The sequence below is a fragment of the Physeter macrocephalus genome, chromosome 7 (genome assembly GCF_002837175.3).
Source record: "Physeter macrocephalus isolate SW-GA chromosome 7, ASM283717v5, whole genome shotgun sequence".
Lineage (NCBI taxonomy): Eukaryota > Metazoa > Chordata > Mammalia > Artiodactyla > Physeteridae > Physeter > Physeter macrocephalus.
In genome coordinates, this window is record NC_041220.1 from 113131234 (window position 1) to 113151624 (window position 20391).

Genomic DNA, 20391 nt, shown 5'->3' on the forward strand with positions numbered 1-20391 from the left:
GTCTCTATTTCTGCCTTGCAAACCGGTTCATCTGTACCATTTTTCTAGATTCCACATATATGTGTTAATACACGATATTTGTTTTTCTCTTTCTGACTTACTTCACTCTGTATGACAGTTTCTAGGTCCATCCACGTCTCTACAGATGACCCAGTTTCATTCCTTTTTACAGCTGAGTAATATTCCATTGTATGTACCACATCTTCTTTATCCATTCGTCTGTCAGTGGGCATTTAGCTTGCTTCCTTGACTTGGCTATTGTAAATAGTGCTGCAGTGAACATTGGGGTGCATGTGTCTTTTTGAATTATGGTTTTCTCTGGGTATATATATGCCCAGTAGTGGGATTGCTGGGGTGTGGTCTAATTTCATTCTTTTACATGTAGCTATCCAGTTTTCCCAGCACCACTTATTAAAGAGACTGTCTTTTCTCCATTGTATATTCTTGCATCCTTTGTCATAGATTACGTGACCACAGATACATGAGTTTATCTCTGGACTTTCTATCCTGTTTCATTGATCTGTAAATCACAGCAAGATCTTTTTCAATCCACCTACTAGAGTAATGAAAATAAAAACGAAAATAAACAAATGGGACCTGATTAAACTTAAAAGCTTTTACACAGCAAAGGAAACCGTAAACAAAACGAGAAGACAACCCTCAGAATGGGAAAAATATTTGCAAATGAAGCAACTGACAAGGGATTAATCTCCAAAATATACAAACAGCTCATGCAGCTCAATATCAAAAAAAAACCCAACTCAGTCAAAAAATGGGTGGAAGATCTAAGTAGACATTTCTCCAAAGAAGACATACAGATGGTTAAAAAGCACATGAAAGGATGCTCAACATCACTAATTATTAGAGAATTGCAAATCAAAACTACAATGAGGTATCACCTCACACGGGTCAGAATGGCCATCATCAAAAAAATCCACAAACGATAAATGCTCAAGAGGGTGTGGGGAAAAGGGAACCCTCCTACATTGTTGGTGGGAATGTACATTGGTACAGCCACTATGGAGAGCCCTTTAAAAATAGAGCTACCATATGATCCAGCAATCCCACTCCTGGCCATATATCCAGAGAAAACCTTAATTCAAAAAGATACATGCACTCCAGTGTTCATTGCAGCACTATTTACAATAGCCAAGTCAAGGAAGCAACTTAAATGCCCACTGACAGACGAATGGATAGAGAAGATGTGGTACATATATACAATGGAATATTACTCAGCTAGAAAAAAGGATGAAATAATGCCATTTGCAGCAACATGGATGGACCTAGAGATTGTCATACTGAGTGAAGTCAGACAGAGAAAGACAAATATGATATTACTTATACGTGGAATCTAAAAAAAGGCTACAAATGAACTTATCTACAAAAGAGAAATAGAGTTACAGATGTAGAAAATACACTCATGGTTATGGGGTGGGGAAGTAAGGGGCAGGGAGGGATAAATTGGAAGATTGGGACTGACACATACACACTGCTATATATAAAATAGATAACTAATAAGGACCTACTGTGTAGCACTGGGAACTCTACTCAATACTCTGTAATGGCCTATATGGGAAAAGAATCTAAAAAAGAGTGGGTATACATATATGTATGACTGATTTACTTTGCTGTGCACCTGAAACTAGCACAACATTGTAAATCAGCTATACCCCAACAAAAATTAAAATAGTGAAGTGCTTTCCTGGGCTGAGCACACGAAGGGTCTTCCTTCAGCCTCTGGTAGCTACCACCTCGCACACCAGCTGCTTTCACCTCACTCTTCTCTCCTCTTCCCAAATTACTAGTTTCTTCTCCCTTCCCTTCTCCTTCCCACTTGCCCCTGATTTCAGGCAGATTGTAGTATTGCCTTTTTTTTTTAACATCTTTATTGGAGTATAATTGCTTTACCATTGTAAAGCAATGTGTTAGTTTCTGCTTTACAACAAAGTAAATCAGTTATACATATACATATGTTCCCATATCTCTTCCCTCTTGTGTCTCTCTCCCACCGCTCTAGTAGGTCTGTGTTTTATTCCCGTCCTACCCCTAGTCTCTTTTTTTCTTAGATTTTTCTTAGATTCCATATATATGTGTTAGCATACGGTATTTGTTTTTCTCCTTTTGACTTACTTCACTCTGTATGACAGACTCCAGGTCCATCCACCTCACTACAAAATGAACACCCCAATCTGGTCGTAAGGAGCCACTCCCCTTCCTGCGCTGTGACCAGGCCCTTGTGGTTGTAGTTAGCATTAGGCCATTTTGTGTACATTTATCCACGAGGTGGTGCTGTAGGAAAGCCGGTAAGTCTTGCCTGTCTCTTTAAATATTTGCCTGTCATGCTTTTGGCACCCCACTTTACTGAGGTCTTAAAAAATTAAATTGGGTTTAAGTCAGTATGGATTTTTTAAATTGATAATTTAATATTTTATATACTCAAAAGAAGATGGTACTGCTTTTTTAAGGAGATTTTATAATAAGAAGAATGCCTTGAACTACATTTATCATGTATATATGTGTATACTTCCTTCCCCAAGTCTACTAGTGTAACCTTAAAACTTCTTTTGGACCATGTTGGTTTTTTTCTGTTTTCATTTTAATTCCCAGTCAATGGAAAAGTAAAGCTTTTCACTTGAGGGGAAAAGATTGTAGTTCATGTTGATGTCAGATGTTTCTTGTTAAGGATTCAGGTGTTTCTTCACAGTTTTTTGCTTATTTTGAGTGTCTGTGATGCATCCTGTTTTTCCTCAGTCTTTGTTCACTTGGAGTTTCATCTTGTGACTGACGTTGTTGCCTCCTTTTGTTTCTCACATACTGTGTGAATTAAATAATGCAAGTAGCCAGGAGAAATTTTGCTCCCTAAAATTAAGGAAGGATTGGTAAAGACTACGTAGGCTTTTGGAACAGGTAACTTTTGAATTTAAAATTTCAAAATTTAAATGAAACAGGTCACTTGATTTCAGCCTCTTGTGTGAAGCTGTGTCTTTTCCCTGACTTCCTCTAGGGTCAGGAAAGGACAGGATCTGGGCAGTAAGCAGTCACCTTGTGTGTTGCACCTGAGAGGAGTCCTGACTGTTTCCAAAGATGGGACTCATTCCAATACTTCACTGTCTTTCTCTCCACAGACACACAATCTTTGCCAGCAACACTTCCTCTTTGCAGATCACAAGCATAGCCAATGCCACCACCAGACAGGACCGATTTGCCGGGCTCCATTTCTTCAACCCAGTGCCCCTGATGAAACTTGTGGAGGTCAGTGGGTGTCTGCTTGTGCGTGCGTGCTTTTGCTCTGCCAGCCCTCAGCCCTGCTTCTGTGAGTCGCACCCTCCCTGCCCCTGGGGATTGCACTGGATAGATTTTAGTGGCAGGGTGGGGGGTTGTCCTTGTGCTTGGATTTCTCTGGCCAGACTCTCCTTTCAGAGCCAAAGGAAGAAACAGCACCTAATATCTAGGAAGGCCCCTGTGCTTTGTTTCTTTGCAGCCCTGTGTTCTGACCAGTGATGTCCAGGAGCGCTGTTAACTTTGTGGAATGTCACTTACTTGTTTGTGCCATAGCTGATGGGCAGTGTAGAGAGAGACATCAGACTGGGAAGGCAGCACTAAAGACCACTAGCTTGATGAGACCACGGAGGGGAGAGCCACCCATGTTCATATGGTCTTGTCCAGGTCAGTTGGTCTAGGCTGGATGTGGAATTCTATTAGAAGCCTGGTTTCCCGCAGGAGCCGCTGTAATAATGCCCTGACCACTGTTCCCGGGCTGAATTCAGCCCCAGGTAACAGGGCCTTGATATTGTCACCAGGGGAGGCACAGCTCCTGTGTGTTGTGATCAGAGCTATTAAAGCAGCTAGTGGGAAGCAGCCGCATAGCACGGGGAGATCAGCTGTGCTTTGTGACCCCCTAGAGGGGTGGGATAGGGAGGGTGGGAGGGAGACGCAAGAGGGAGGGGATATGGGGAGGTATGTATATGTATAGCTGATTCACTTTGTTATACAGCAGAAACTAACACACCGTTGTAAAGCAATTATACTCCAATAAAGGTGTTGAAAAAAAATTAAAAAGCAGCTTCCAGTAGCCTTGAACCTCCCGACCTCAAACCTGGGAGGTGGAGGAAAGTGGCCAGGGAGGGCTGCCAGCGATCCTTTTTGGACTGCTTCTGCTTGCTTGCTTGGAGTCTTAGGTACCAGGGAGATGGAGTCACTGTCGATAATTTGCACCTGAAATGTGTCAACTTGCCTTTAATAGGGGGGCTCATTACAGGGTCTGAGGAGCAGCTGCTATTAAAGTAGCATTTGTGCTGAGGCTGAGGAGTTACTGCCACGCGCGAAGCGTGGGGCTGTGGATCCAGGCAGGCCTCTGGAGACCGGCCGGGGCTCCCTGGGCGCGCGTCAGGGTCTTTTTCTCCACTGCGGCCTTCTCCTCCGGCCCCTTCCCCTCCCGTGTCCCCTCCCCCCACAACATAAGCATTAGCATCTAGGTTAAGGGCGACTACTACGTTTTCTTACAGTTCTCTTTCAAGGACGACTCTGACCCATCTTGCGATAGGAATTATCTGTTCCACTAACATTGCTTCTTAGTTTCTTCCAATTTACTGCCAACCCCTAAGGCTGTTTTTGAAGAAGTTAAGGAGTGAAAGGGAGGGGCCCAGGGAATAGAAGAAACCGCTTTTCTCCTTATGCAGAAAAGGGCAAGGACGTGGGATGGGATTTTCAGCATTTCAGTACTTAGGGACTAATTACTTTTTTGGTTACCATATCATGCACGTAGTGTGTTTCGAAGATACAGACACATTTTGTAGATTTACTTCAAACTCTAAAACTGTTTTCAGCTGCATTTATCTGATAATGTCCATCTGTGTCTTTGGAAATATGGCACCTTGATTGTTAACAGTTAATGCTTGGCAAGTGTTAACATTTTCTAGAAAGTGTTTTCCAAAAGTGCTCTTCTTCGTGCAACTTTTATTCTTTAACTTGAACATTCATGTATGTGTTGCTGGTGGTAAGCACCACAGTGAACCGTAAGCTGAGTGGCTCTCCTTTACTTGGGGCTGGGCTCAATTTATATGTGTATATGTGTATATTTTCAGACCCTGTGTTGGAACAGAATATATGTAGCTCATTGCTATTTGTTGAACAAATGAGTAAATATGCATCCCTCCTGTTAAAAAAAAAAAAACCTATAGTATTGACTCCTTTAAGCCAACAAATTATTTTTTAAAACTCCATAATTGGCAGCCCTTGTCCTAGCTCAATCTATACGGTTCTGATGGAGGTGGTTTTATACCTCCTCTTGAATAATTTTTGTATTGCTGTTTGATTTGTGATACCTGCAGAGCAGTTTCTGGCCCATCTCATCCCATTCCTCAACTCCATCTTCAAGGTGCTTTTTTCTGTTTCCACTCATTTACTTCCCTTAGTGCCATAACATAGCCCCACACCCCAAGCTGTGATCACATTAAAACATGAATGATAATGATTCTCGTCATTTATATAGAGCTTTTCATCCTGCACAGACACTAGCTCATTACACCATATAGCACTTTTAAAAGAGGGAGGATATGTCAAATATCATCATCCCAATTTCATATAAGAAAGGTGAGGCACAGAGGGCTGATTTGACTTGCCTATAGGCTCATATAAAGGGTCTGATGTAGAAGCCAAGCCTGTTTGCTTTGACTCTGGTTGAAGTCCCTTAACTGGCATTTAAGTTGTATATTTTTTAAAGTTTAAATTCATCTGGGTCTCTCTCCATTTGCTGAAATCTAATTGCTGACAACGCCTGAGAGCTGACTGCCAGGTGTGGCCCTTGGTGCTGACTTCCGTAGAGCCCAGCAGCCCACTGTGAGCAGGGTAGCAGTCATACTCTGGCAGTGCACCTCATAGAGAAGGTCAGGAGGACGGCCAGGAGCCTTCCTGAGGCGCCTGGCAGGTGGCAGTCCCCAGCCATTGGCTGGTGTTTGCTGGTTATGAAAGCCTTCCTCTGGGATGAGCCTGTTCTGAGGCAAAGGGAGCTGTTGGGCTTCGGGGCACCTGTGCGGGAGAGGGCGGAGTCATGGGGGGATTACTCATCTCAGAGACCACAGGACCTGGGAGACCTGAGTGCACCTCTGTTTTCCTGAGGCTCCTTCTCATCTGTATGCTAAGAGAAGGTGTGACTTCATGCAGAGTACTTTGAGGGCATCGTTGCACTCTAGTAGACTTCCAGTTACCTCCCTGAAATAATTAACAGTAGCAAGTAAAACCCTAATAAAAGCCAGCATTTACTGAGCACTTCAGCCCTTGTAGGAGCTGCCCTTAATGCTTTACTTCCTAATCTAATTCCATTCTCACCTTAACTCCTTGAGGTAGGTAGAGTGATTTTAATGTCATTTCAATTTCAAGAAACATTCCCAGGGTCACAGAGCCAGTAAGTGGTGTGATTGGTATTTGAACCCAGGTCTGTCTCAGTGACAAAACCTGGAGAACTCTCCCCGCGCGCGCGCGCACACACACACACACACACACACACACACACACACACTTATATGTTTTTTTAAAATTTATTTTGTTTATTTATGTATTATTTTTTGGCTGCGTTGGGTCTTCATTGCTGCGCGCGGGCTTTCTCTAGTTGCGGCGAGCAGGGTCTACTCTTTGTTGCGGTGTGCGGGCTTCTCATTGCGGTGGCTTCTCTTGTTGCGGAGCGTGGGCCCTAGGCCCGTGGGCTTCAGCAGTTGGAGCACGCGGGCTCAGTCGTTGTGGCTCACGGGCTCTAGAGCGCAGGCTCAGTAGTTGTGGCGCATGGGCTTAATTGCTCTGCAGCATGTGGTATCTTCCCAGACCAGGGCTCGAACCCGTGTCCCCTGCATTGGCAGGCGATTCTTAACCACTGCACCACCAGGGAAGTCCCCACATTTATATTTTAAGCCTTGATTTTGTGTGTTCTGCAGTAGTCCACTATCTTAAAGTGGACGTTTTGTTTCTGGCTTGAAATCCTTCTAATCTGAAACTAAAATTATTTTTGCCACCTGTGTGGCAATATTTGATCAGTGTTTCCTTGGACTGTTCTATTGAGATTGTTTGCGGACTTTCTGGTTATAACTCTTCTCTGCTTTGCATTTCCAGGTCATTAAAACACCAATGACCAGCCAAAAGACCTTTGAATCTCTGGTAGACTTCAGCAAAACGCTGGGAAAGCATCCTGTTGCTTGCAAGGTAGAGTATGGATATCTTGGTAAGGGGGTGATTTTTCTCAGAACCTGACTTATTCCAGGTAGGATTCTTCCATAGTAGGATGATGTGGGACGTGGGCCACTTTTGCTGCAGGCTTGTCCTCAGGCTGTAAAGAGCAAGTTGCAGCTAGCAGGGAAACCGGACTCCTAAGCCGTGCTCAAGGCCATCAGGTGGATAGTCTGCGATCCAGATGGAGCCACGGCTTCAGCTGAATTGAAAACTCGGATTTCTCTCTGGGTCTTGACTTTTGTCTCTTGATGAGTGGTTGTGTTTCCATCAGTGGTTTTTGTTACCCCATCAGCTTCAGCTTCTTCTGGGCCCTGAGGAACCAGAACCCTGTGTGTCAGTCAGGCACAGCCTGGTGGCACATGAATCCGAACAGAAAACTAGGGCTTCCCTTTTGGAAAGAACACTGCAGGTGATTAGGGAAATGGTGTGAGAGAGGTAGAGCCCACCTCAACCAAGGTAGCAAAAAACAAAGCTGTTTCTCAGTGGAATGTTGCTTATGATTTTGTGAGTGTTGTTTTGTTTTTCAGTAAGAAGTGTGGTGGGTGGAAAGCTTGCCTCCGGCCTTTTTCCCCTTTCTTGAGATACCTGGTATTATATGTAAAATTATCCCCAGGTGCTGTCACCTACTTTGTTTTGATTACCTTCAGTCTCTCCATTTGCTGTAGTTCCTCTTTAGTTCCCCCCACGTTTAGGGACTGCACTTCTTCATGACTTGGCCGTTTTTCTGAAAGGACAATTGTGTCACAGAATTCCATTACAAATTTTTATAAATATGTTATCTACTTTTTTGACCATAGTCTTTTTCATTTAAAAAAAATTTTTTTAAACAATTTTAAAGTTACTTTCCATTTACAGTTACTACAAAATATTGGCTATATTCCCTGTATTGTACAATACATCCTTGAGCCTACCTGATACCCAGTAGTTTGTATCTCCCATTCTCCCACCCCTGTATTTCCCTGTCCCCACCCCATGGTAACCACTAGTTTGTTCTCTAGTCCTGTGAGTCTGCTTCTTTTTTGTTCTATTTACTTGTTTGTTGTATTTTTTAGTTTCCACATAGAAGTGATATCATACAGTATTTGTCTTTCTCTGTCTGACTTCACGTAGCATGATGCCCTCCAAGTCCATCTATGTTGCTGCAAATGGCAAAATTTCATTCTTTTTTACGGCTGAGCAGTATTGCATTGTATATATATCATGTCTGCTTAAGCCAGTTTGTCTGTTGATGGGCACTTGGGTTGTTCCCATGTCATGGTTATTGTAAATAGTGCTGCTCTGAATATTGGGGTGCACGTACCTTTTCGAATTAGTGTTTTTGTTTTTTCGGATATATATCCAGGAGTGGAATTGCTGGTTGACCGTAATCTTTTAAATACCATTGTGGTTCTTCTCATACCATAGTTTTGCTTTCTAAAATAGCCTCAAGTTTGAACTCACAGTATTGTATTAACCCATGAAAACTCGAATTGTTCATGAGTCATCTGAATCAGTCATCTGTCGATGTGGACCCCAATAGTCTTCCACATGCCAGTCCCCCCAGTGGAGGTCTGTAGTGTTATATTAGGGAATCTCATTTTTTAACACTCATTTTTTTGGTTTAGTTTTATGGTTTTAAATATTTTGGATTAAAAAAAAATCACATTAATAACCAGAGGGTATGGTTGCACTTTTTCTTACCAGTTGATGCTTTGTTTGTGGCAGAAAGTAGTCATAGTGTTAGAAGGGGCATCAGCCTGCAGCAGATCAAAAGCCAGGTATGAAAATGGAGGTGCAGGAACAAGCCAGGGTCTTGGTCTTCATGGTCTTCCGCAGCACAGTCATTAATTCATGGAGAGCGATGATTCGTTCTTCCGTCAGACTGGCCATGGCAGATACAGGCCTGGGAACTCTGGCCTCATAAAATTGCCCTTGTTACATCATTGCAGAACTCTCTTTGTAGGTGATACCTCAGGGCTTTTGGGGAGTCTTTCAGGGTCAGTTATTCAAGCTCTTGCTGAGGCACCCAGACGACAGAAGGCAATCACATAGAACAAGGGTCAGCAAACTTTTCTGTCAAGGGCCAGACAGTAATATTTTAGGGCTTATGGTCTCTGTTGCAACTACTCGATTCTGCTGCATGGACCATACCAGCAGAGAAGTGTGGCTGTGTTCCACTAAAACTTTATTTACAACTGGATTTGGCCTGCAGGATTGTAGCTTACCAATACCCGACACAGAAGAAGACTGGCATGAACGTGCCTGAAATGTGTCTTTCTTCCTAGTAAGACTTCACGGGGAAAGTGTGGTGTGAAAAGGTTAAGGCCATGGACTCTGGAGCCAGGCTGCCTGGGTTCACATCCTGGCTTTGGCACTTATTAGATGCGTAACCTTGGGCAAGTCACTTAACCGCTCTGTGCCTCAGTATCCTCTACTTCTACCTCACGTAGCGGTAATAATAGTACTTGACTCACAGGATTATTATGAGGAATAAATGAGTTAATATTTGTAAAGTACTTAGAACAAACAATACCTGGTATATAATAAATACAGTAAAGTATATTTAATAAATATATGTGTATGAAAAATATAAGGTGTATGATTACATAAAATTAAATTGCTTAATTGAAGGACTGTGTCTCTTTACATTCTACCAATATTATGAGAGTATCACTCTGCATCCTCAACAGCATTGAATATTATAATGGGGAAAAAACCTCTTGCCAGTAATCTGACTGGCAACATGCTGTTTTGTTCTAATGAATATTTCTTTAAATATTTTGTGAGTTTTAGCATGTTTTCCTTATTGAGTTCTATGAGCTCTTTATGTAAATGATTTTAAAACTCCATATGTTACATATGGAGAAAATATTTTTCCCAGGCTGCTTTCTGATTTCTAACCTTGTATATGGTGTGCTTCATGTATTCAGGTACCCTACCCCATCCTGAAATTCTACAATAAACTTTTTGAAGTTGAAAAGCATTTTTGCCCTGGTTTTTTTTTTTTTTTTTTTTTTTTTTTTTTTTTCCACTGCGCCACCAGGGAGGCCCTGCCCTAGTTATTTTTAAAAAATTTTTTTATTAGAGTATAGTTGCTTTACAATGTTGCATTAGTTTCCGCTGTACAGCAAAGTGTATCAGTTATGCCTATATCCACTTTTTTAGATTCTTTTCCCATATAGGTCATTACAGAGTATTGAGAAGAGTTCCCTGTGCTATACAGTAGGTCCTTATTAATTACCTATTTTATATATAGTAGTGTGTATTTGTTAATCCCGGTCTCCCAATTTATCACCCCCCCCCAACTTTCCCCCGGTAACCATAAGTTTGTTTTCTACACTAGTGACTCTATTTCTGTTTCGTAAATAATTTCATTTGTACCACTTTTTTAGATTTCACATATAAGCGATATCATGATATTTGTCTTTCTCTGTCTGACTTATTTCACTCGGTATGAGATTCTCTAGGTCCATCCATGGTGCTGCAAATGGCATTATTCCTTTCTTTTTTTCTAGCTGAGTAATATCCCATTGTATATATGTACCACGTCTTCTTTATGCATTCATCCGTCGATGGACATTTAAGTTGCTTCCATGCCCTAGTTATTAAATCAACATGGTTATATTAATATAGTCTTGGTTAAACTGATAAAGCTCTTTTGTGCATCTCTGTATTCCTGGGAGATGGGGTAGGCGTGGTTTCAGCTTGTCCAGAGTGAAAGGAGCTACAAATCCTGTGGCTACGGTGTGCAGTCAGGTGAGTTGGAAGAGTAATGCAGGAGGCTGGGCGTCTTTAATTCAGATGTTTATGGAGTGTCCAGTGTGTGCTTGAAACGGGACATAAGGCCTGGGGCCAGGGTGCAGATTTCTTCCTGCAGGAGGATCACAGCCTTTTGTTAAAAGAGCGGGCTCCATTTACTTAGTGGAAATCAACTTCACATAAATACCACCAAAAAGTTAACCAACCCAGCCTGCCCCGTAAGCTTCCAAAAGAGATCAGTAGGTAGAATCCAGACCCCATACAAGCCTCCAGGAGAGATGGTTAAGCATTTTAATGAGGGGGGCGGGAAATGAAGAAAGGATGTGCAGTACAAGGAGTCATCAGGATAGAAAGTCTTCGGTAGTGAGCTGTGAAAGGCCATCGATCTTTTAGCATCTGCTTGTTTGCCCTGGCACCAGTCCCCAGCTCCACCATCCTGTGCTGTGCGCTGGAGCCTGAGAAAATCCTGAGCAGCCGGGAGGTCGTGCTCCTACGAGGAGTGTTCAAGATGGAGTGTTACTTTTTCTAGACTCCTGAAAGGGATGTGGAAGAGAAGAGGAGTAAAAGGACTACCACTTGAGGGGAGGGCTATATGCACAGCATTTTATGTGTTCTGATTTATCTTCACAACCTGTGAGGTGGAAGTTACTATTCCCATTTCACAGATGATGAAACTGAGATTCAGAATGATGCAAGGTCAGAGATGATTAGAATTCGAGCCCAGATCTGCCTGCCCCCAAAGCCATGCTCTTTCTAAAGACCCCTCTGCCTTATCTGCCTTTATTTCAGGGTCCGTGCAGTAGGGGCTTCTGGGGTACTATAATTGTTGGATAAATTGTCATGTGAGATAGAAGTGAGACTGTCTTGGTACCTTAAAACATTTTGAAAATGTATAGCTTGATAAATGTGGGTAACAGTCCAGGGTGAGAAGGAGCGATCTGGTGACTTTACAAAAGATAAAGTTCACGGAAAATTCATTTGTCTACTGTTTTTCTCTCTCCTCTGACAGGATACTCCTGGGTTTATTGTGAACCGTCTCCTGGTGCCATACCTCATGGAAGCAGTCCGGCTGTATGAACGAGGTAGCTGTCCCGACCCAGGCTGGGTGCAGCGAGTCTGGGAGTTCTCCCGCAGGGTCTGTGGGAAGGGATGGGCCATGAGGAGTAGGGGAGGAGCTTCTGTTTTCTGGCTCTGTGGATCAGCCTGACCCTGGGCCCCCGTGCCTCTGTCACTGTGTTCCCAGGCCCCCCTGGATTCCCTCTGAGGTGGCTCTGGGACAGCCCCCCCACTACAGTCCCAGCCAGAGCAATCTTTGGCCAACACGGATTTATATCCTGGATCTCTGGTTAAAGGGTTTATTGCTTAAAATAATAATAATCATGATGATGATGATGATGATGTAGATATAAAAATCACAGGGCTAGGAAACCTTTAAAATTCCCTAAGGTTCTAAAATTGTGACAGGAGAAGGGAAATGAGTAACAAGGCTGTTGTGTGACAAGGAATGTTTCTAACAGCCTTGTCCATCCTTACTGAGTGATGTTATGATGCATTTTTTTTTTAACCTTAAGGATGGTCTGAAATGGTTTTTTCTCAATACTTTGTTGATTGACAAAGAATGATTTTCCCTGTTGCAGAAGTAGACTTGGGACATGGTCCAAGGTTATAAAATGTCATGTACCCTCCTGCCTACCTTACCTACCGCATTTCTGGAAAGGTAACTATCATGTCTGCTTCAAAGGCAAACAGGCCTTAATAGGACTGGATGAAAAGCAAGTGTAATTGTTTTCAATTACTTCATTTACAAACGCTTGCTCCTGAGAATGTCATTTTTGAAACAAAATATTTATACTAGCTCTTCCAGAGAGATGAAAGCATATTTTCTTCCTCAAAATCTGCTTTAAATATTAAAACTTTTCTCTGTGTTTTATGGAGGCATTTGCCTCACTTTTGCTCCAAGATCAAACCAACACTTCTGTGTTTATCTATCAACAAATATGCCTAATTACACCTCAAAGACAGCATGAAGCATTTTGCCCTACTTTGAAAGGCAGAGGTTTTTTTGTAATGTAATGTTTTAGAATATAGCATGTGGGTGATCCACCTCGTAATGGTGTCTTTCTCACTGAAACATGCTGTCACTTTGATGTATTTTCTTTTTTTGTTTTTTTTTTTTGTTTTTTTTTTTTTTGCGGTACGCGGGCCTCTCACTGCCGTGGCCTCTCCCGTTGCGGAGCACAGGCTCCGGACGCGCAGGCTCAGCGGCCGTGGCTCACGGGCCCAGCTGCTCCGCGGCACGTGGGATCCTCCCGGACCGGGGCACGAACCCGTGTCCCCTGCATCGGCAGGCGGACTCTCAACCACAGCGCCACCAGGGAAGCCCTCACTTTGATATATTTTCAACTGAACCGTGTATCTGGTTGTAAGTTGAAAGTCATTTTCTTATCTTCTACTCTGTGGGTGATCCACCTCGTAATGGTGTCTTTCTCACTGAAACATGCTGTCACTTTGATATATTTTCTTTTTTTGTTTTTTTTTTTTTGTTTTTTTTTTTTTGCGGTACGCGGGCCTTTCACTGCCGTGGCCTCTCCCGTTGCGGAGCACAGGCTCCGGACGCGCAGGCTCAGCGGCCGTGGCTCACGGGCCCAGCCGCTCCGCGGCACGTGGGATCCTCCCGGACCGGGGCACGAACCCGTGTCCCCTGCATCGGCAGGCGGACTCTCAACCACAGCGCCACCAGGGAAGCCCTCACTTTGATATATTTTCAACTGAACCGTGTATCTGGTTGTAAGTTGAAAGTCATTTTCTTATCTTCTACTCTCCTCTTACCAGCAGTGGTCCTTTTCTAAACAGATGGAGTCCCTTTAACCTTCACCATCACTAGCCACCTGGGAGGTGAAATTCGGAGGGGAATCTGACCCCACAGGGGAAGTACTCTTACTTTGCCCTTGGCGGTGCCCTCAGTACCCTGGAGGTGCTGGGGGTCATGTCTGGGTGCTGTTTCCCAGGAAGCCACACTATGGTCTGGACTCCTCACACCTCAGGCTTCTTACCATGTCCCTTCTGCCACCTCAAGGTTCTGCCCTCATGCAGCCAGCGCAGGGGGCGCTCACATGCATGCCTGCCACCCCGCCTCTGTTAGCCTGTGCTGAGTGGCTGGCGGAACTGCATCCGTTCTTCTCTGAAAGCTGAAGGCATTTGGATTATCCTCTCTCGCTGCCGTGTCCTTTCATTTGTCGCTTGGGATTCCTCCCCGGTCGGCCCGCCTTTAGTGAGGCTCCCCCAGGCAGCAAAGGACTTCCTGTTACCTCGTGTCTTTTCACAACCGGTCTCCTCAAGTATTGTGTTGTCCGGGAGGGTGAGGAGACAGTGCATGCGGTACTGCCCCTCGGGCAGCAGGGTCAAGCCGTGAAGGCAGTTCAGCCCAGCCTTTTCCGAACTCATTGTGGAGAATTTCTCTGGATGACACTGTCTTGGTCAGCTTGGGCTGCTGTAAAAAATACAGCAACAGAGATTGGGTGGCATATAAATGACAGAAATTTAATTCTCACAGTTCTGGAGGCTAAAGTCCAAATTTCGGGTGCCAGCATGATTGGGTATCTGGTGCGAGCCCTCTTCTGGTTGTAGACTGCCTCCCGTGGCAGAGAGCAGAGAGAGGAAACAGGCTCTCTTATGACTCTGAGAAGAGTGGAGCTCTACCCTTGTGACTCTTCTAATCCTAATTCCTACAAGACCCCACCTCCTTATACCATCGCATTGGGGGGTAGTATTTCAACTACTTCAATTTTGGGTCCATTACAAACACTTTTGGTATTCCCGAGTAAGTGTGCCACTCAGACAGGTTGTCAGAATGCTGCTTTGAGCGGTAGAGGTTCATCAGAAGGATGTGTGGGGCATTAGAACAGACAATCAGCTCCGTCGTTGTCCACTCGGGCCTCCTGGGCAGCTGAGAAGCTTTCAGAGTGCACAGGCCCCCAGCAGCGCTTCCGTCAACTGCCTGTGGAGTCTAGCAGCGCTTCACCGCCCCCAGCCCTGCTCTCTGGTGCTGTGAGCCTCCTTGCTTCTGTGTCGTACCTTCTTCCCCAGTGCCCTGCAGCTTCTGTCCTCTCTCCTGCCGTTGCTCTCATCATTCCCACTGTAACCGAGGCCTGATTGGTGGGCTCGGTCACCTTCGCCCCTGGGGGTCCGGGCTCTCTCTGCAGACCTTTGAGCAGGCTGGTGCCTGTAGCAGACAGCTGCCCCCGTCAGATGCCACTGTGACAGGTCAGGGTCCGCTCTGGCAGCGTGGTGGGGCTGCATGGTTAGCTCTTCTCGGGTGACACCCTGGGAGTGTCGTGAGCCTGTTCCCCAGGCACTGTGTGACATCCTGCTCACACTGTCCCTCCCCCGCCCAAGACGTGTTCAGCGGTTCCATTGTAGCCTACCAAATACCGTGCCCTCGCCAGGGGGCCTTTCTCCTCACCCTGTGCCTTCCTGTCATCACCCCACACCTTACTCCCACCTTCTCACAAGGCCCCACTGGACTGTCCCCAGCGCTCCAGGCTGGATGTGATCTGTGTTGTCGTAACTCTCTGTATGTACACTTTGCTTCTCCTTCGGGGCATGTGCTACTACTCTCTTCCCTGCCGCACGGCATGTGTCTCTCTTCTCCTACTGTACTCTTGTTTTCTGCGGCAGTATTTGGGTCCCCATCTTCATACCCCGCAAAGTGCTTGTGTAGGACAGGCTTTAGGTAGCTGTTGATGAATAAAGGAATGGTGGCTGCACTGCGGTTCTGATCTTTTTGCTGTGACTCTGGCTTGTTGTTAATGCCAAAAATGGTCGGTAGGTGGTGCTGATGAGCCGGCAGAAGAAGCCTGTTGGGGCCGGTCCCAGGTTCTCAGGCCTGCAGAAGAGCTGAGAGTTCACTGAGGATGCCCTTCTTTGTTGTTCAGAGTTGGGGGCTCTTAGCTGGGGGTGGGTGTGGGTCCCATGAGCCTCCTAAGGTTGATGCAGAATTTTGTGTATATGTGCATTTTCTTTGGAGAAGGTGTCAGGTTCCGAGTGAAGTGCTTGATTCTAAAGAGTAGGAATTATTGGTCTAAAATTATTATTGGTAAAAATTATTATTGGTAAAAATTATTGGTCTATATACCACGTGTTGTTAACTCCCACTTGGCACACCGGTCTGTATTTTATTTCTCTCTCTTTTCTTTTTGCCTCTTTTGCCCTGTGTTACTCAGAACAGAATTTTTAGAATTATACTGACTTGGTAAAGCTTTTTAGATTTTCTTCCATGATGTGCTGTGTCTTCATATTATTTTAGTCAAGTGAGTCTCTGAATCTGGAATTACAGTTTTGACTCTAGGGTTTATTGTCTGTCTTGAATATTGATTTGATTAAATGGCTTTAGGTAAGTTGGAACCATTATGCTATGAGATTTCTATCCCCAGGGAGCCTATATTCTAATGAGGGGAGACAGCCTGTAGCGAATGAGCCAATAGATAACATGTTAGGTTGTGACCAGTAATCCCCGAGAAAGATAAAGTCTAGGGGATGGCCAGAGTCCTAGCCTGGAGTCCTGACAGTTGCTAGTTTATATGCAGGGAGGAGGGGGAGGCTCTGACACGGTGACACCTGAGCAGAGGTCTGCGGGTGTTAAGGACAGGGTACCAGTACAGGGCGCAGCAGGAGCTGAGCCAGAGGAGCATCCTGCGCTGCCGTTCCAGCGTTCTGGCCCTGACACCCCAGAAACCTCGAAGTCTAATGAAATCCTCTCCGCATGATCCACTCATCAGCTGCCGTGTTCTTTCTCACTCCTGCCTTTGCACATGTTGTTCCTGCTCCCTGGAATGCCCTTCCCTGCCCCTCCCTGGGATTCTCTTCAGGACCGCCAGGACCCGGGCCTGGGTGGCAGTTGTGGTGAAGTCGTGGCAGTATGAGTAAATCTCTCCGTGATTGCCCACGCCGCCGTGGGAGTCTTCATGAATCCTCAGCACTTGTCATGATGAAATTTGTACTTTACACATCTGAATCCTCCCATTATACTGTGAACACTGGAGTGCTTGTCTTGTTTTTCTTTGTCTCATTCCAAGTCTCTGGTGCCTGATACATAACAGATATAGAAAAAAGTTGAATGAAGGAATGAGGCTGCCTGATAAGGCTAATGTGTATGTGATCATTTTTGCTCTCTTATGGCCTGAAGCTCAAATCATGGTTCTCAGGATCCTCTGGTTGACTAATCAGTGGAGTACTGTTAATGTCTCCCATAAGAAATAATTGGTTGGTATAACTTTTTAATTTTATTTAGCTTTGGTATAATTGACCATTTCTTTATGCTTTGGAACAAAATTCTAGAGAGACACTTGTTATAGGCTAGTCCTGATTTTGGAGAAAGGGACCAGGTTGTTCTCTGTAAAGACCTCTGTGACCCAAGGACATTATGTGAAAGATAAAAATTCCAAGAAAAAAAGCACTTGGCCCTTGACTCCTCAGCACACTTGCACACTTGCATGGCATTGCTAAATCGGGTTTGGGCTCTCCTTTAAACATTATCGTAGGGGCTTCCCTGGTGGCGCAGTGGTTGCGCGTCCACCTGCCGATGCAGGGGAACCGGGTTCGTGCCCCGGTTTGGGAGGATCCCACATGCCGCGGAGCGGCTGGGCCCGTGAGCCGTGGCCGCTGAGCCTGCGCGTCCGGAGCCTGTGCTCCGCAACGGGAGAGGCCACAACAGTGTGAGGCCCGCGTACCACAAAAAAAAAATAAATAAATAAATAATAAAATAAACATTATCGTGACTAAAGAGTTTGTGTGCATGTGATTCCAGAGGGATACTCATTACTTATAAAACCAGGAAAGCTGGAAAAGAAAAATATACATACAATACATAGAAAAACAAAAAGAAAGTCCATTTATCAATCAAAAACATGTCCTCGCTTTAAAGGATATTTTAGTAAGTTATTCCAGAGAAGGTGATTCCCAATCCATTAGAAAGTAGCTAATGTTTCCAGGCCACTGGGGCCTTCTCTCTCCATGAACAAGGTTGCAGTGCTCTAGAATTCACCTCACAGAGTAACTTCGTGGAGTAGCTTTGAAAATCTTGTGACCTATTTGGCATTTACCTCTAAGAAAAATCTTACCTAAGCCAGAGTTCCTGACTCCAGATGTTTTTTGAATGTGCAAATATGTAAAATGCTAGTAATTCAGGGACTCAGCACGTGACCAGGAGGATTGTGGGAAGGATGGTGGTGACTCAGCACTGCCCTCTTCTGTGTAGGTGACGCGTCCAAGGAAGACATCGATACTGCTATGAAGCTGGGCGCTGGGTACCCCATGGGCCCATTCGAACTTCTCGATTATGTTGGGCTGGATACTACGAAGTTCATCATGGACGGTAAGAATTGGAATTCTCTGTTGTCTGTCTTTAATTGAGTTGAGGTAGCCTCTCTCAACTATGAGTTAAAGTATAATGCCTATTTAAACAGATAACGAGTCTTGGCAGACCTTCCAAAGTCCTGCCCCACCAGCTTCAAGATTAAGTGAAATGGCAGAAGGAAAAATGTGATTGCCTATTCTCCTCATGAGGCAACTTTTTTTTTTTAACTTTTCATTTTGAAATAATTATAGATTCACAAGAAGTCTCAAATACAGCACAGACAGGGCCTGTGTACCCCTTTATATAGTTTCCCCCTGTGGTTCCATCTTATATGGTAACCACAGTACAGTATCAAAGCCAGGAAATTAACATTGGTACACAGTCATTCTATCACATATGCTGATATGTGTAACCACTGCATTCAAGATGCACAACCATTTTAAAAAGTGTATTCATTTTACTGTAGTGGCTCTGAAGACAGGTTTAAAATAGTAACCAAAATTGGGCCACCGAAGTTGAATGTACCTCATAATACCAAGTTGCACAAAGAATACTTATGGGAGGAGCAAGGAGGGCTCTGGTTTAAGCATGAACTTTTGAATTTTATGAGGGTACAAAATACCAGTGGCAGCAAATTCAGATTTGCTGAGAAGTCACTTCACTGTGTCACTGAGGGGTCTGACCACCAGGTGAATGGGTTCTGTTTGTGACCCTGGACCTTTGGCTTTAGTGATTCCCAGGAAGGGGTCAGATGAGCAGGACGGCCATTGGTAGAGCTGGGCCTCGAACGGCGCGGCCTGGTGGCAGCACACCCGCTTTAGGGCTCATGCTCAGCCTTCCTTCTGCCTCTGCCGTTTTGGCCCGAGTGGCACCAGGCCCGTGGGGCTCTCCCACATCAGAGTAGGGACCCTCCTCCCCACGCTCTGCCTCCAGACTTGGCCCTGGAACGCCGAGACTTAAACCCAGCACTTCATCCGAAGCTCTTTTCCCTCCTCTCAATAGGATGGCATGAAATGGATACAAAGAACCCCTTGTTTCAGTCCAGCCCATCCATGAATAAGCTGGTAGCAGAGAATAAGCTTGGCAAGAAGACTGGAGAAGGATATTACAAATACAAGTGATGCGCAGCTTCTCCGACTCTGGGAAGAAGCCCCGTAAGCACATGCCAACAGCTCCCCAGGTGCCCAGGGGAGTGCTCTTTGGTCAGACGTTCCCTCACACAGCACCGTCTGTTTGATGTGCATTTTGATGGTAGTCTATCTGAACTAATTATTTACGGTAGTTACAGTAATAGCCGATTCCTCCATTGAGAACGAATTCCCTTTTTCAGTTTGTTTGTTCATTTCTGTGTATTTTCTAAAAAGCTTTACACCTTAGGTGCCTTGGAGTAAACATTTATTTTGAACCTTGTCGTTTTTGTAAAGTGTCCTGAACCTGAACTCATTCGCTTGTAACGAGAGCACCCTGTGTCCGTCGTTGCCACGCGGGAGAGCCGCAAGCCGTTGCCTCGTCTGGTGTGTCTGTGGAGGGCTGCGTGAGCAGCACCTGCCTCTCGCCTTTACCAGAACATTTGCTGCCTGCAGCCTCAAGCCTTACCCTACTTTGGGCATGACGTCAGGTGTCATGTCTTGATTCAGCTCATCATCGAGATGCTGCTTCTGGATTGGTGGGAACACCTTCATGTGTTTTGTTTTTGCAGGAAGAGGTTTCATTCACCTCTGAAATCTGAGTGATTATTGTCTTTTTTTTTCATGAGAAATAATTGCTGCAGATTGACTCTAATGAAATGCAGTCTTTTATTCTGTGAAAACTTGAATTGAAATAAACATGTATAATTTAAAATCATAATACACTTAAATGGTTATCAAAGTAAAGGTTGGTAATTTAGGCAGAAGCTGTGCCATCTTCTCTGGCCTGTAGTCACTTTTTTGAGTGGTAATGGAGGGGAAGGAGTGGCAGGAGAAGGTGTTCATGTACAACCTGCCTGCAGCTGTCACTCCAGATTGCTTACCCGGAGAGCAATAGTAAGGGCACAGAAAACACTTTTTAAGGAACATCTGTTTCTTCTTTGCCAACAAAAA

The 20391-nt window shown here is 44.6% G+C and overlaps 1 protein-coding gene across 2 annotated transcripts in view; it reads left to right on the top strand.

Moving 5' to 3' along the window:
• The window catches only part of HADH (hydroxyacyl-CoA dehydrogenase), a 52005-nt gene extending 31850 nt beyond the window's left edge, over window positions 1-20155 (top strand). Inside the window, exons 4-9 of one of the 2 annotated variants that reach the window (XM_028492162.2) lie at window positions 3126-3252; window positions 7102-7191; window positions 11966-12038; window positions 18212-18328; window positions 19313-19464; window positions 19735-20155. In XM_028492162.2, the coding sequence (XP_028347963.1) occupies window positions 3126-3252; window positions 7102-7191; window positions 11966-12038; window positions 18212-18328; window positions 19313-19431 (526 nt within the window). In that variant the 3' untranslated portion in view covers window positions 19432-19464; window positions 19735-20155. Of the gene's footprint in view, window positions 1-3125; window positions 3253-7101; window positions 7192-11965; window positions 12039-18211; window positions 18329-19312 lie in introns of both variants that reach the window. The other variant, XM_007100594.2, reaches the window with a different exon arrangement.
• The last annotated feature ends 236 nt before the right edge of the window (window positions 20156-20391 follow it).